The 14,564-nt window shown below is 45.0% G+C and overlaps 1 protein-coding gene across 1 annotated transcript in view; it reads left to right on the top strand.

Annotated features, from left to right (window-relative positions):
• Window positions 1-14,564, top strand: part of fsip1 (fibrous sheath interacting protein 1) — a 471,059-nt gene that overhangs the window by 26,843 nt on the left and 429,652 nt on the right. The window contains exons 6-8 of the mRNA XM_067992167.1: window positions 487-571; window positions 7,975-8,067; window positions 9,936-10,028. Coding sequence (XP_067848268.1) covers window positions 487-571; window positions 7,975-8,067; window positions 9,936-10,028 — 271 coding nt within the window. The remainder of the gene's footprint in view (window positions 1-486; window positions 572-7,974; window positions 8,068-9,935; window positions 10,029-14,564) is intronic.

Consider the following 14,564-nt stretch of genomic DNA (forward strand, 5'->3'; position numbering starts at 1 on the left):
CTTAAACCCCACCTTTTTGACCAAGCTTTTGGTCACTTGTCCTTATATCTCCTTCTTTTGCTCCATGTTAGTTTTTGTCTGATTATGCCTCTGTGAAGTGCCTTGGGACCTTTTCCCAAATTGAAGGCCTTGTATGAATGCAAATTGTTATTGTCAGGTTTAGTGATTATTTCAAGGCAGTATTACCAATAATGTCAGTGTTGAAACAAGATATTAGAGGTGATTATAGTCTTTGTAACAGTCTGATTTTTGAAAGGTGTTTGCTGGTGAGACACTCTTTGAGGATCTATGATCATACGAGAAGAATCATAAAATATTGTTGAAAGAAACAAAAATTACAATTGATAAAGCTGATAAATAAGAACACTTCATTTACATTTGAAATTGCACACTGTGATGTAAGTCTAACAGCAAAATTATACATTAAAACCAGAAAATTCCAGCTGTCTAAGGTGAGAAATCAAGTAATGGTTTTCTTTGTTTCAGAGTGCAAACCCTGAGGGATTGGTGGAGTGCCCTGAGGTGGCAGACAATACAATGAGATTTTTAGCTCTGACACCAGCTGGAAATGGTGAGTGGGAGGAAAACCTGCTGTCGATTAATTGTACAAAATAATGTGAAGAAACCAATGGAATTATTGTAACAGTACCAGATTCCTAAATGGGTGTAACGTTATTTTAATGCTATTAGTGCCATATTGCAAGTCATTATCCTTTTTTTCTCATTTTGCAATGCAGTGACATTTTCTGAACCTTGAAGTGTTTTTCTTTGTATATTAATAAATATGCAGTGATCTGGAATGTAACTGATAACCATACTACACCTTAACTCAAGTATTCTTTGACACTGAAGCACAGGTTAGCGGGAATGTGATACATTGGCAAATCTTTGATGTTTTTTCATGTTTAGAACAATTTGCCATCTAATGACATTGTCATAACATTAGCTGAACCCTTAATATGTGAAATCTATTTATATCAGCCTTTAAGTACAAACATAAAATTAGGCTAATTTCTACAATACAGTTAGGACATGTGAAATTCAAATACAATTTAGAAGCAAATTTACAAATTGGGGAATTTGTCTTGGCATGGTTTATCTTGCTGCTTAAGATGTTTTATTTTTTTTTCTTGCAATTTTTCCCATCCTCTATTGAAACTGTTGACTCCTTGCTGGTTACAGTTCCATGGTGCTCCTTGTCCAAGTGGCCATTAATAATGTGTCTGCCTTGACCGTGAGCATTGGCAAAATATTTTTCCATAGGGGCATCACAGCAGAGCCCGATCTCTTCTCGCCTAACATCATGACAAGCTATTTCACCTTGTCAAGAACAGTAGAACCAGAGGACACAGCCTGCGCTTGAAGGGGTGTAAATTCAAAATGGAAGCAGTTAGTACTAATTCATTCAAACGCAAATTAGATAGATTTCTTTCAGAAAATAACATTTTAGGATACTGTATATGAGTAATGTGAGACATGATGTGGTAATTTGCTTGGGAGGAACAGGTGACTTTGGATCTATGATTACCAAAGCTCTCCACCATTAGGCTTTTACTCGCATCATGTCTGGGTCTGTTGTGGACTAATTAATAGAGATTAATTGCTATGATTAGTCAACAACTCCATTATCATTGTATCATGCGACTACCAGGATGGTAGAAGGTGAACTGGATGGACCTTGGTCTTTTTTCATCAAGCAGTTCCTTTGTTCCTACATATGTGTACATCCAACAAAAGCTTCTGGATGGCAATCATATGTGGGAATCCTGGCCTTCCTTCTGCACATCCCTCCCTCATCTGCCCTCAACCCAGAGGTGTAGGAGCCAATTGAAGTATCTCTGTTGCTGCCCTGACTGATATCAGCTGACTCAGCACAAACCCGTCATCAAAACTTATCGGGGATAAGGTATTTTTAATTATTTAAAATAAATAAAGTTTAAGTCGTAGTTTTAAAGCAAATTTGTAATCTGAAAATCTTTACAGGAGTCAGTGTGGCCTTTATTTCAGCAAATTGAGGTTGTCTGTCCTCATGAACTTATACAAAAAAAATGAACACAAAAATCCAGTCCATCAAGCCTGCCCATCCAAACATGGTGTAGCCATGTACGCCATTGAGCATCTCCTTCACTCGCACAATCTTGTGGGCGAGGAAGAAACGTGAGGCCAATCTAATCAAAATTCTGGGAAATTCATGGCTGACTTCAAGGTAGTTAAGCAAAGCCCTGTTTTTTTTTAAAAAAAGCAAATGGGAGCCATGGCTTTATAAATAGAGGGATAGAGTACAAAAGCAAGGAAGCTAACTAAATTTTTATAAATCACTGGTTAGACCTCGGCTAGAGTATTGTATCCAATTCTGGGCACCACAATTTAGAAATGACGTCAAAGCCTTGGAGCGGGTGCAGAGGAGAAATACTAGAATGGTACCGGGAATGAGGGATTTCAGTTATCTGGAGAGACTAGAGAAGGTGGGATTGTTCTCCTTTAGAGCAGAGAAGGTTAAGGGGAGATTTAATAGAAGTGTTCAAAATTATGAGGGGTTTTGATAGAGTAGATAGGGAGAAACTGTTTCCATTGGCAGGAGGGTCGGTAACCAGAGGACACAAATTTAAAATAATTGGCAAAAAAGCCAGGGAGGCGATGAGGTGAAATTTCTTCACTCAGCAAGTTGTTATGATCTGGAATGCATTGCCTGAAAGGGTGGTGGAAGCAGATTCAGTAATAACTTTCAAAAGGGAATTGGATCTCTACTTGAAAAGGAAAAATTTGCAGGGCTATGGGGAAAAAGCAAGGGAGTGGGACTAATCTGTAGCTCTTTCAGAGAGCTGGCACAGGCACGATGGGCCGAACGGCTGCCTTCTGTGCTATATGATTCTATGAATGACTTCCGTTCCCTGTCCCTGCACTGTTACCTCTGGAGTCCCCAAGGATCTATCATTGTCCATCCTCTTGACTTCATCTACGTGCTGGTACTAGGTAATATCATCCGCAAGCTTCAGATCAGCTTCCGTACATATGCTGATGATGCAGAACTTCATTTCCACCACCTCTCATATCTATGAGCACCGCTGTGATGTCAGACTGACATTGTCAAGGATGTGTCACAACTTCCTAAGACTGAACATCAATAAGACGTAAGTCATCATTATCACCCTCAGCCACTCTCTTGCCATCGACTCCATCTCCTTTCCTGGTTATTTGCTCAGGTTGCACCTGACCATGTGAAACCTTGGTGCCTTGTTTGACCCAGAGCTAAGTTTCAAACCCCATACTCTGTCCATCACTAAGACTCATTATTTCCAACCCCAGAACATTCTCTGCCTCCAGCCCTAGCTCAGTCACTATGCCATTGAAAGTCTTATTCAGACTTTTGTTACCTCTGCTCTCAATTATTGCCCCTCTTTGCTAGCCTCCCTTTCTTCACCCTTCATAAACTCTAAACTTGTCTAAAACCGTATCGTGCCCCCACATGCCCATTATCCCGTCCTTGCTTGCCAACCTTGATCCAAGGCCCCCTGTGCTTTAAATTTTAAGTCCTCATCTTCAACACTCCACAGCCTGACAGTACCCTTTGTTTGTAATCTTCTCCAGTCTTCTATCTCCTTTTGCACCCATTGGTTTTCTGTCACTGGTCTTTTGTGGATCCTCCCTTCTCCCTGCTCCCCACCATTGATGGTACAGCCTTAAGCAGCCTTGCTTAAGCATGCTCCGGAACTCTGCCTTTCCATTTCTCTTTCGACCTTTTAAAAACCCATTCAAATCCATCTTATTGACCAAACTTTTGGTCGCACCTCCTAATCTCTCTCTCCATGACCTGGCATCCATTTTCCCTATCCATCTTCATTATGAAGTCCCTTTGGCACTACATATATACATGTTGTTTTGTTCTTCTTGGTATTCTTCTAATTTCTGATTTTGTATCCACCTTTTTCTCTTTTTTGCAATTTATAATCTTCTTGAAGCTATTTCTTTTTTTTGCAGTTTTGCTTTTGACCTGGTTTTAATTTCCTGGAGAAGACGGTCACCTCCATAAATCTGAATATTAACACTTTTTGACCAGAGCTGTGAGGGACAGGATGTGTGCTTCTTTGGCTAGAGGATGGCCTTGCTCAGGCTTGGGTATCAGAGTTCAGATGGCCTGGGTTTGCCTTCCTAGGTCTTGGCTCATCTCTACTAAGGGAGCAGAGCTGGGATCAGAATCAGGACACTAAGAACCATTAAAGATCAAGGAGCAGCCAGACCTGGCACTGAGAGGAGAGCCACAGAAGAGAGTGAACGGGAGAGCTGGAACAATCGGAGTCTGACAGTGGAGGATGGGAAGGAATGGAGGCATCAGTATGCACATGACTTGGATCTGCCTCACAATCTTCCTGGTGATGTCGAGCTGGAGCTGTCTCTGGGATACAGAGTTGTGGGTGGGTGTAGACTTGTCTACCAGCAGGGAATGATGTGCCTGGAGCAAGGCAACTGACTTTGCATGGGGGAGGGGAACATCAAAGCAGTTGGAAGCTGGGTTGTGGGAGTTTATGGATAAGTTTGATTATTTCCACCCCCCTCCCCCCCAATTACCGACATTTTTGTTGTTGATTATGTGATAGTCTTATTAGGGGTATAAAGTGAGATGGGTGAGAAACTGTCACAGCAGCTGTATGCCACAGAATTTTTTTAATGTAAGGTGACTGGTACAATCCAGTCAGAAATGACACTACAATACTTATTTAAATACAGACACATTTTGTGAAACATTTTACATAGAATTTGTCGCATTTGCATCTGTCCATGACAGTATTGGTGGGAGTGACCACCGCACAGTCCTCGTGGAGACGAAGACCCGTCTTCACACTGAGGACACCATCCAACGTGTTGTGTGGCACTATCACCGTGTTAAATGAGATAGATTCAGAACAGATCTAGCAGCTCAAAACTGGGCATCCATGAGGGGCTGTGGGCCATCAGCAGCAGCAGAATTGTATTCCAGCACCATCTTTAACCTCATGGCCCAGCATATTCCTCACTCTACCATTACCAACAAGCCAGGGGATCAACCCTGGTTCAATGAGGAGTGTAGAAGAGCATACCAGGAGCAGCACCAGCATACTTAAAATTAGGTGCCAACCTGGTGAAGCTATAACTCAGGACTACATGCATGCTAAACAGCAGAAGCAACATGCTTTGGACAGAGCTAAGCAATTCCACAACCAAGGGATCAGATCAAAGCTCTGCAGTCCTGCCAGATCCAGTTGTGAATGGTGGTGGACAATTAAACAACTAACAGGGGGAGGAGGCTCTGTTACCATCCCCATCCTCAATGATGGCGGAGTCCAGCACATGAGTGCAAAAGACAAGGCTGAAGCGTTTGCAACCATCTTCAGCCAGAAGTGCCAAGTGGATGATCCATCTCAGCCTCCTCCCGATATCCCGACCATCACAGAAGGCAGTCTTCAGCCAATTCGATTCGCTCCAGGTGATATCAAGAAACGGCTGAGTGCACTGGATACAGCAAAGGCTATGGGGCCCGACAACATCCCGGCTGTAGTGCTGAAGACTTGTGCTCCAGAACTAGCCGCACCTCTAGCCAAACTGTTCCAGTACAGCTACAACACTGGCATCTACCCGACAATGTGGAAAATTGCCCAGGTATGTCCTGTCCACAAAAAGCAGGTCAAATCCAATCCAGCCAATTACCGCCCCATCAGTCTACTCTCAATCATCAGCAAAGTGATGGAAGGTGTCGTTGATAGTGCCGCTTGATAGCACTTACTCACCAATAACCTGCTCACCGATGCTCAGTTCGGGTTCATCAAGGACCACTCGGCTCCAGACCTCATTACAGCCTTGGTCGAAACATGGACAAAAGAGCTGAATTCCAGAGGTGAGGTGAGAGTGACTGCCCTTGACATCAAGGCAGCATTTGACCGGGTGTGGCACCAAGGAGCCCTGGTAAAATTGAAGTCAATGGGAATCGGGGAAAACTCTCCAGTGGCTGGAGTCATACCTAGCACAAAGGAAGGTGGTAGTGGTTGTTGGAGGCCAATCATCTCAGCCCCAGGATATTGCTGCAGGAGTTCCTCAGGGCTGTGTCCTCGGCCCAACCATCTTCAGCTGCTCCATCAATGACCTTCCCTCCATCAAAAGGTCAGAAATGGGAATGTACGCTGATGATTGCACAGTGTTCAGTTCCATTCGCAACCCCTCAGATAATGAAGCAGTCCGTTCCTGCATGCAGCAAGACCTTGACAACATCCAGGCTTGGGCTGATAAGTGGCAAGTAACATTTGTGCCAGACAAGTGCCAGGCAATGACCATCTCCAACAAGAGAGAGTCTAACCACCTCCCCTTGACATTCAACGGCATTACCATCACCGAATCCCCCACCATCAGTATCCTGGGGGTCACCGTTGACCAGAAAGTTAACTGGACCAGCCATATAAATACTGTGGCTACAAGAGCAGGTCAGAGGTGGGGTATTCTGCGCCGAGTGACTCACCTCCTGACTCCCCAAAGCTTTTCCACCATCTTCAAGGCACAAGTCAGAAGTGTGATGGAATACTCTCCAACAACACTCAAGAAGCTCGACACCATCCAGGACAAAGCAGCCTGCTTTATTGGCACCCCTTCCACCACCCTAAACATTCACTCCCTTGGTGCACTGTGGCTGCAGTGTGTACCATCCACAGGATGCACAGCAGCAACTCGCCAAGGCTTCTTCGACAGCACCTCCCAAACCGCGACCTCTATCACCTAGAAGGACAAGCGTAGCAGGCACATGGGAACCGCACCACCTGCACGTTCCCCTCCAAGTCACTCACCATCCCGACTTGGAAATATATCGCCATTCCTTCATCGTCGCTGGGTCAAAATCCTGGAACTCCCTTCCTAACCGAGGGAGAACTTTCACCACACGGACTGCAGCGGTTCAAGAAGGTGGCTCACCACCTCCTTCTCAAGGGCAATTAGAGATGGGCAATAAATGCTGGCCTCGCCAGCAACATCCACATCCCATGAACAAATAAAAAAAAGTGCCGGCGTTTATGCTCCTTGTTCGTTTTGGGAACATTGCAATTTGTGATTGTATTTTTGTAAATATTTTAGAATTCTTCCTGGTGATTCAAATGTGATTGAAGCACATCTATTAAATCATATATCTGCACCTTGCCAGAATGGATCAGTAGTGGGAAAGAGTTTGAAGAGTGATCTCTTAGCTCATTATGCTCTGTAGTTAAAACACACAAAACAAAAAGCAAACTGTAACGAAGTGAAACCGCACTGGTGTATAACTATATAATTAAAAAGGCTAATGGAATGTTAGCCTTTCTCACAGAGAGGTGGAAGTTATATAAAGCTCTGGTTAGACCCCATTTAGACCACTGTTGAATTCTGGGCACCACACCTCAGGAAGGATATACTGGCGTTGGAGGGGGTGCAGTGCAGATTCACCAGAGTGATACTGGGGCTAAAAGGGTTATATTTTGAGGACAGGTTGCATAGATTATTCCCTTGTATTGTACTTGTATTCCCTTGAGTGTAGAAGATTAAGGGGTGATCTAATTGAGGTGTTTAAGGTGATTAAAGGAGTTGAAAGGGGAGATAGAGAGAAACTATTTCCTTTTGTGGAGGAAGTCCCGCACAAGCGGGATGTCAGGAAGCACTTTTCCACTACTCTTTGTGTGAAGATCTGGAAAACTCTTTTTCCCTCCCCAAAAGATGTTGAGGCTAGGTCAATTGAAAATTTCAAATCTGTGATTGATAAATTTTTGCTAGGCAAAGGTATTAAGGCTTATGTGGAACAATGGCAGGTAGATGAAGTTAAGAAACAAATCAGCCATGATCTAGTTGAATGGCGGAACATGGCTCAAGGGCCTGAATGGACTACTCCTGTTGCTGTGTTCTTAAGTAATAACTTCCTCTGTGCATATTTTAGAATATTCAGCTATGACCATGCTCACGTGATCTTTCCTTTTGCTTTACCGACATCAGGCAGTACTGGTGAAGATCTGGCGGTTACATCTATATTCCACACCCAGCTCCCTATGGAAGAAAATGAAACAGGTGACGATGAAAGAGACCAAGGTAAGAATTTAGCAAGTGTGCAAAACCTTATTACAGTGGGATCTTTTCAGCATTAACTCCTGTTTACTCTGACAAATATGAATATAACCAAAAGCTGCCTGACTGAGTGACTGACTAATACTTTAATGAAGGTAAGAAAACAGCAACTTCAATTTATCATAAATGGGTAGGATATTTTTTGCTAACTCTATCTTATTTTTAGGTGGAATTTCTTTGTTTTTGCTTAAGTTTCAGCACTGTTGAAATCTGGGTCCTTTTTGTTTGATCCCTGATTCATTTCTGCTCTGCTGCCATATAAATACTGTGGCTACAAGAGCAGGTCAGAGGTGGGGTATTCTGCGCCGAGTGACTCACCTCCTGACTCCCCAAAGCTTTTCCACCATCTTCAAGGCACAAGTCAGAAGTGTGATGGAATACTCTCCACTTGCCTGGATGAGTGCAGCTCCAACAACACTCAAGAAGCTCGACACCATCCAGGACAAAGCAGCCTGCTTTATTGGCACCCCTTCCACCACCCTAAACATTCACTCCCTTGGTGCACTGTGGCTGCAGTGTGTACCATCCACAGGATGCACAGCAGCAACTCGCCAAGGCTTCTTCGACAGCACCTCCCAAACCGCGACCTCTATCACCTAGAAGGACAAGCGTAGCAGGCACATGGGAACCGCACCACCTGCACGTTCCCCTCCAAGTCACTCACCATCCCGACTTGGAAATATATCGCCATTCCTTCATCGTCGCTGGGTCAAAATCCTGGAACTCCCTTCCTAACCGAGGGAGAACTTTCACCACACGGACTGCAGCGGTTCAAGAAGGTGGCTCACCACCTCCTTCTCAAGGGCAATTAGAGATGGGCAATAAATGCTGGCCTCGCCAGCAACATCCACATCCCATGAACAAATAAAAAAAAGTGCCGGCGTTTATGCTCCTTGTTCGTTTTGGGAACATTGCAATTTGTGATTGTATTTTTGTAAATATTTTAGAATTCTTCCTGGTGATTCAAATGTGATTGAAGCACATCTATTAAATCATATATCTGCACCTTGCCAGAATGGATCAGTAGTGGGAAAGAGTTTGAAGAGTGATCTCTTAGCTCATTATGCTCTGTAGTTAAAACACACAAAACAAAAAGCAAACTGTAACGAAGTGAAACCGCACTGGTGTATAACTATATAATTAAAAAGGCTAATGGAATGTTAGCCTTTCTCACAGAGAGGTGGAAGTTATATAAAGCTCTGGTTAGACCCCATTTAGACCACTGTTGAATTCTGGGCACCACACCTCAGGAAGGATATACTGGCGTTGGAGGGGGTGCAGTGCAGATTCACCAGAGTGATACTGGGGCTAAAAGGGTTATATTTTGAGGACAGGTTGCATAGATTATTCCCTTGTATTGTACTTGTATTCCCTTGAGTGTAGAAGATTAAGGGGTGATCTAATTGAGGTGTTTAAGGTGATTAAAGGAGTTGAAAGGGGAGATAGAGAGAAACTATTTCCTTTTGTGGAGGAAGTCCCGCACAAGCGGGATGTCAGGAAGCACTTTTCCACTACTCTTTGTGTGAAGATCTGGAAAACTCTTTTTCCCTCCCCAAAAGATGTTGAGGCTAGGTCAATTGAAAATTTCAAATCTGTGATTGATAAATTTTTGCTAGGCAAAGGTATTAAGGCTTATGTGGAACAATGGCAGGTAGATGAAGTTAAGAAACAAATCAGCCATGATCTAGTTGAATGGCGGAACATGGCTCAAGGGCCTGAATGGACTACTCCTGTTGCTGTGTTCTTAAGTAATAACTTCCTCTGTGCATATTTTAGAATATTCAGCTATGACCATGCTCACGTGATCTTTCCTTTTGCTTTACCGACATCAGGCAGTACTGGTGAAGATCTGGCGGTTACATCTATATTCCACACCCAGCTCCCTATGGAAGAAAATGAAACAGGTGACGATGAAAGAGACCAAGGTAAGAATTTAGCAAGTGTGCAAAACCTTATTACAGTGGGATCTTTTCAGCATTAACTCCTGTTTACTCTGACAAATATGAATATAACCAAAAGCTGCCTGACTGAGTGACTGACTAATACTTTAATGAAGGTAAGAAAACAGCAACTTCAATTTATCATAAATGGGTAGGATATTTTTTGCTAACTCTATCTTATTTTTAGGTGGAATTTCTTTGTTTTTGCTTAAGTTTCAGCACTGTTGAAATCTGGGTCCTTTTTGTTTGATCCCTGATTCATTTCTGCTCTGCTGCCATATAAATACTGTGGCTACAAGAGCAGGTCAGAGGTGGGGTATTCTGCGCCGAGTGACTCACCTCCTGACTCCCCAAAGCTTTTCCACCATCTTCAAGGCACAAGTCAGAAGTGTGATGGAATACTCTCCACTTGCCTGGATGAGTGCAGCTCCAACAACACTCAAGAAGCTCGACACCATCCAGGACAAAGCAGCCTGCTTGATTGGCACCCCTTCCACCACCCTAAACATTCACTCCCTTGGTGCACTGTGGCTGCAGTGTGTACCATCCACAGGATGCACAGCAGCAACTCGCCAAGGCTTCTTCGACAGCACCTCCCAAACCGCGACCTCTATCACCTAGAAGGACAAGCGTAGCAGGCACATGGGAACCGCACCACCTGCACGTTCCCCTCCAAGTCATTCACCATCCCGACTTGGAAATATATCGCCATTCCTTCATCGTCGCTGGGTCAAAATCCTGGAACTCCCTTCCTAACCGAGGGAGAACTTTCACCACACGGACTGCAGCGGTTCAAGAAGGTGGCTCACCACCTCCTTCTCAAGGGCAATTAGAGATGGGCAATAAATGCTGGCCTCGCCAGCAACATCCACATCCCATGAACAAATAAAAAAAAGTGCCGGCGTTTATGCTCCTTGTTCGTTTTGGGAACATTGCAATTTGTGATTGTATTTTTGTAAATATTTTAGAATTCTTCCTGGTGATTCAAATGTGATTGAAGCACATCTATTAAATCATATATCTGCACCTTGCCAGAATGGATCAGTAGTGGGAAAGAGTTTGAAGAGTGATCTCTTAGCTCATTATGCTCTGTAGTTAAAACACACAAAACAAAAAGCAAACTGTAACGAAGTGAAACCGCACTGGTGTATAACTATATAATTAAAAAGGCTAATGGAATGTTAGCCTTTCTCACAGAGAGGTGGAAGTTATATAAAGCTCTGGTTAGACCCCATTTAGACCACTGTTGAATTCTGGGCACCACACCTCAGGAAGGATATACTGGCGTTGGAGGGGGTGCAGTGCAGATTCACCAGAGTGATACTGGGGCTAAAAGGGTTATATTTTGAGGATTGTTGGCTCAAGAGTGCATAAGTTTGCTTGTTGATGTCACCACCTTCAACAGAGTAATTCATCGCTGCAGCGGAGAGTCAAAATTGCACAGGTCGAAGACAATAGTATGTTGTCTTTGACGCTGAAATGGTCAAATAAATAACTGTCAGAAATGATAGTGTGACAGTCGTGTTAAAATGGGAATTCTCAAGAAGGCTTGTCACTTTGGCAAGATAATATCTCTCCAGTGAAGGAATCTAATAAAGTTGTTGTGAAGGTTGCAGGGAAAATGTATTTCTGGTCCTGGACTGAATACAGCCCACAGTCATGCAGAGCACTGGCCTGACTAAGAATGGCTGACTCTGTGCCAGAGCTCAGCCTTTTCAACAATGAAGAATTATGACCAGGCAGTCTGTCCTGTAAAAGATAATGACTACAGCAGCAGAAGAGTTGTTAAGACATCAGTCAAAAGCTGAATGCTACAATTATTTTTTTATTAAACTAAGAACTCTGCACAGAACAGAAGCAGAAAAGCTCTAGATATCGCTGCTTCTGCCTGTTAAACATTCCTTCAGATGAAACATCACTTGTTGGTTGTTTGGGCATTTGGTAATGAAAAATCTTTGACTTGTTCATTGGTATCTTTATATAGATCCTCCAAGTATATCATGCTCCCAGCAATCTCACAGGTCAAATCTAATGGCACATGAACTCTCCTAGCCATTTCTTCTGTCTTGATCCTGTTTTATCACAAGAAAAAAAATTCTATAATGTCTGAGAAACCTTTGTGTTAATGAGAATGCTGCTCTCGGCCCCTTCTCCCAAATCTTTTATCATTGCCATTCTTGATTTGACTCCATGAGGTGCTCTCGAGTCATTTATTTTCCTCCTCTTTACCTCCCTTCCTTCCTAAGGGAGAAAATGTCTGACCTCCACTAAGTACTTTCCAAACAACATGGCCAAAATTTGAAACCTGTAACATGTGAGGTAATCTTAAAATAAAATAACCTTATGTTGTCGTCTTGCCCCACAAAAAAAAATCTGCATGGAATTTAACAAGCTGGTCAGTGTGTCATTTGAATAACTCTCCTTGTTATTAGTGTTATCATCCATCTCTATGTATGAAACTTGCATGTCCAGAGGCACACTGTTCATGTTCTGGCTGACTCTTTGGGCGTCATTTTAGCACCCGCTATCGAGTGCGTTCCTGGCGGGGGTCTCCGAATCCCGGAGCGGGACTGGAGCCCGCCCCGAACCCGCGCACTTCCGGGTTCCCCGCTGACGCGCCGGCATGCGCGCGCAGTCCCCGCTGGTGGGAATCCCGCAGGCAATTAAAGCCAGCGGGGTTCCACTTGAAAGTATTTATTTAGGTATTTCAGGTCATTAACTGACCTGATTAAGGGATTACGTGAGGAGGGGTGGGATTTTAGAGCAAACTGGGACTGTTTCCCACACTGGGGGAAACACTCCCAGGTCAAATGGACGTGTTGCAGCTGTCAGCCTGTGGCAACTGCAAAGGTCCATTTGACAGGTGGGGGGGGGGAGGGGAGACCCTCACCCATTGCAGGAGGCCACTCTGTCACTTGGGACAAAGTTTGGCCTCCACCACCCTCCTCTTGACAGTCAAAGTCACCAACCTGGACACTTACCTCGGGGTCCGGAGACATGTACCTACCTTGCGTACCCCCTCAGATGTACATCTTGTGGATGGGGGCCGCCGTAGCTGCAGTCATGACCTCCTCGGAGGGCGAACAGCATCACCAGCCTCGCCATCCACGCCGTCCACCTCTGACACGTGGAGTTGTGTTGTGACACAACCACCTGTACAGTAGGAGGGAGGGCTACCGCAGAGAGAGATGCGTCGCAGAGGGCACTACCCTCACCACAGGGTCCACAGACCGAGGCTCAGCCTCCTGGACCTTTCTGAGCAGCAGTGCACACGGAGGCTCAGAGTCACTCGACATGTAGTCATGGACATCTGCAGCCTCTTTCATGCCAAGCTGCTCCTGGCCCGAGCACCATCTTCTTACCTGTCGCTGTCAAAGTCACCACTGCCCTCAACAACTTCTCCTCCGCATCCTTCCAGGGTGCAACCGGGGACATCGCCGATGTGTCTCAGTCGTCTGCGCAAAAGAGCCCTGCAAATACACCTACACCCACTCTGCAGTGACACAATGGGTGGCATCAGTTGTGGATCCTCATAGTGATCCTCAGGAGAGGGCATTATTGCACAAACCAGACAGGATTTGCGAAGACATGGCAGTAGTGGTGCCAATATAATATGTAATGTGAGTTGGTCAGAAATTCAATATAACTAACACCCATGACAAACTCTCAAACACCCTTGTGCATCTCCTTCATGCTCACGACACGTTTGCCTTACGCTGCCTACTGCACATATGTGATGCATGCCCTGTGGCTGCAGCACAGGTAATGGCAGGTTGAGTGAGGCTGGCCGTGAAGAGATGCACGAGAGAGTGATTATGAGAGAGAGCCATGAGATTGTATGAGGATTGGGTTGAGTGGTAGTGGCAGGATGAGTACTGGCGAGGTGAGTAGGTGCAGGTAAGATGAGGATGAGGTTTGAGTGGGTATGAGGGGTGATGTGACAGAGTAGTGTTGGCAGTGCTGAAGGAGATGTGGGGTGGGGGCAGTGATGTGGCAGACGGAGTGTAGGGGAAAGACTACGTGTACTCACTTTGGCTGACCTACTGAGGTCGTTGGAGTGCCTCCTGCACTGTATGCAGGTGGGCGATATGTTGGTTGCGCTGGTGACCTCCTCTGCCACCTCGAGCCAGGCCTTCCTGGTGGCAGAGGCAGGCCGCTTCCTCCCGCCTGCCAGGGGGAAGATCTCTGTCCTCCCCCCTCCTCCTCACCCCATGTATTGATACCTGGAGTGAGGCATCATTAAATTGGGAGCAGCCTTCCCCCTGGGCTGCTCCATGCTGTAATTTTTGCTATTTGTTGCAGCATCTGTCAGTGGAGGACTGCCCCTTTAAATAGAGCGCCTCCAGCTGACAGATCTTACTGCGCATGCGCAGCCTGCCCGACACGCAGATCAGCAGTGGGGAACCTGGAGGAGCAGGTAAGTGGATCCAATTAGTGGATTGGATGCTACAATCGCGCGGGAAGCTGACTAATTTCACCGCGTGCGTTACCCACGCGCCCGATAGCCCCCCTGCCGAGAAC

Source organism: Heptranchias perlo, chromosome 10 (assembly GCF_035084215.1).
Source record: "Heptranchias perlo isolate sHepPer1 chromosome 10, sHepPer1.hap1, whole genome shotgun sequence".
Taxonomy (NCBI): domain Eukaryota; kingdom Metazoa; phylum Chordata; class Chondrichthyes; order Hexanchiformes; family Hexanchidae; genus Heptranchias; species Heptranchias perlo.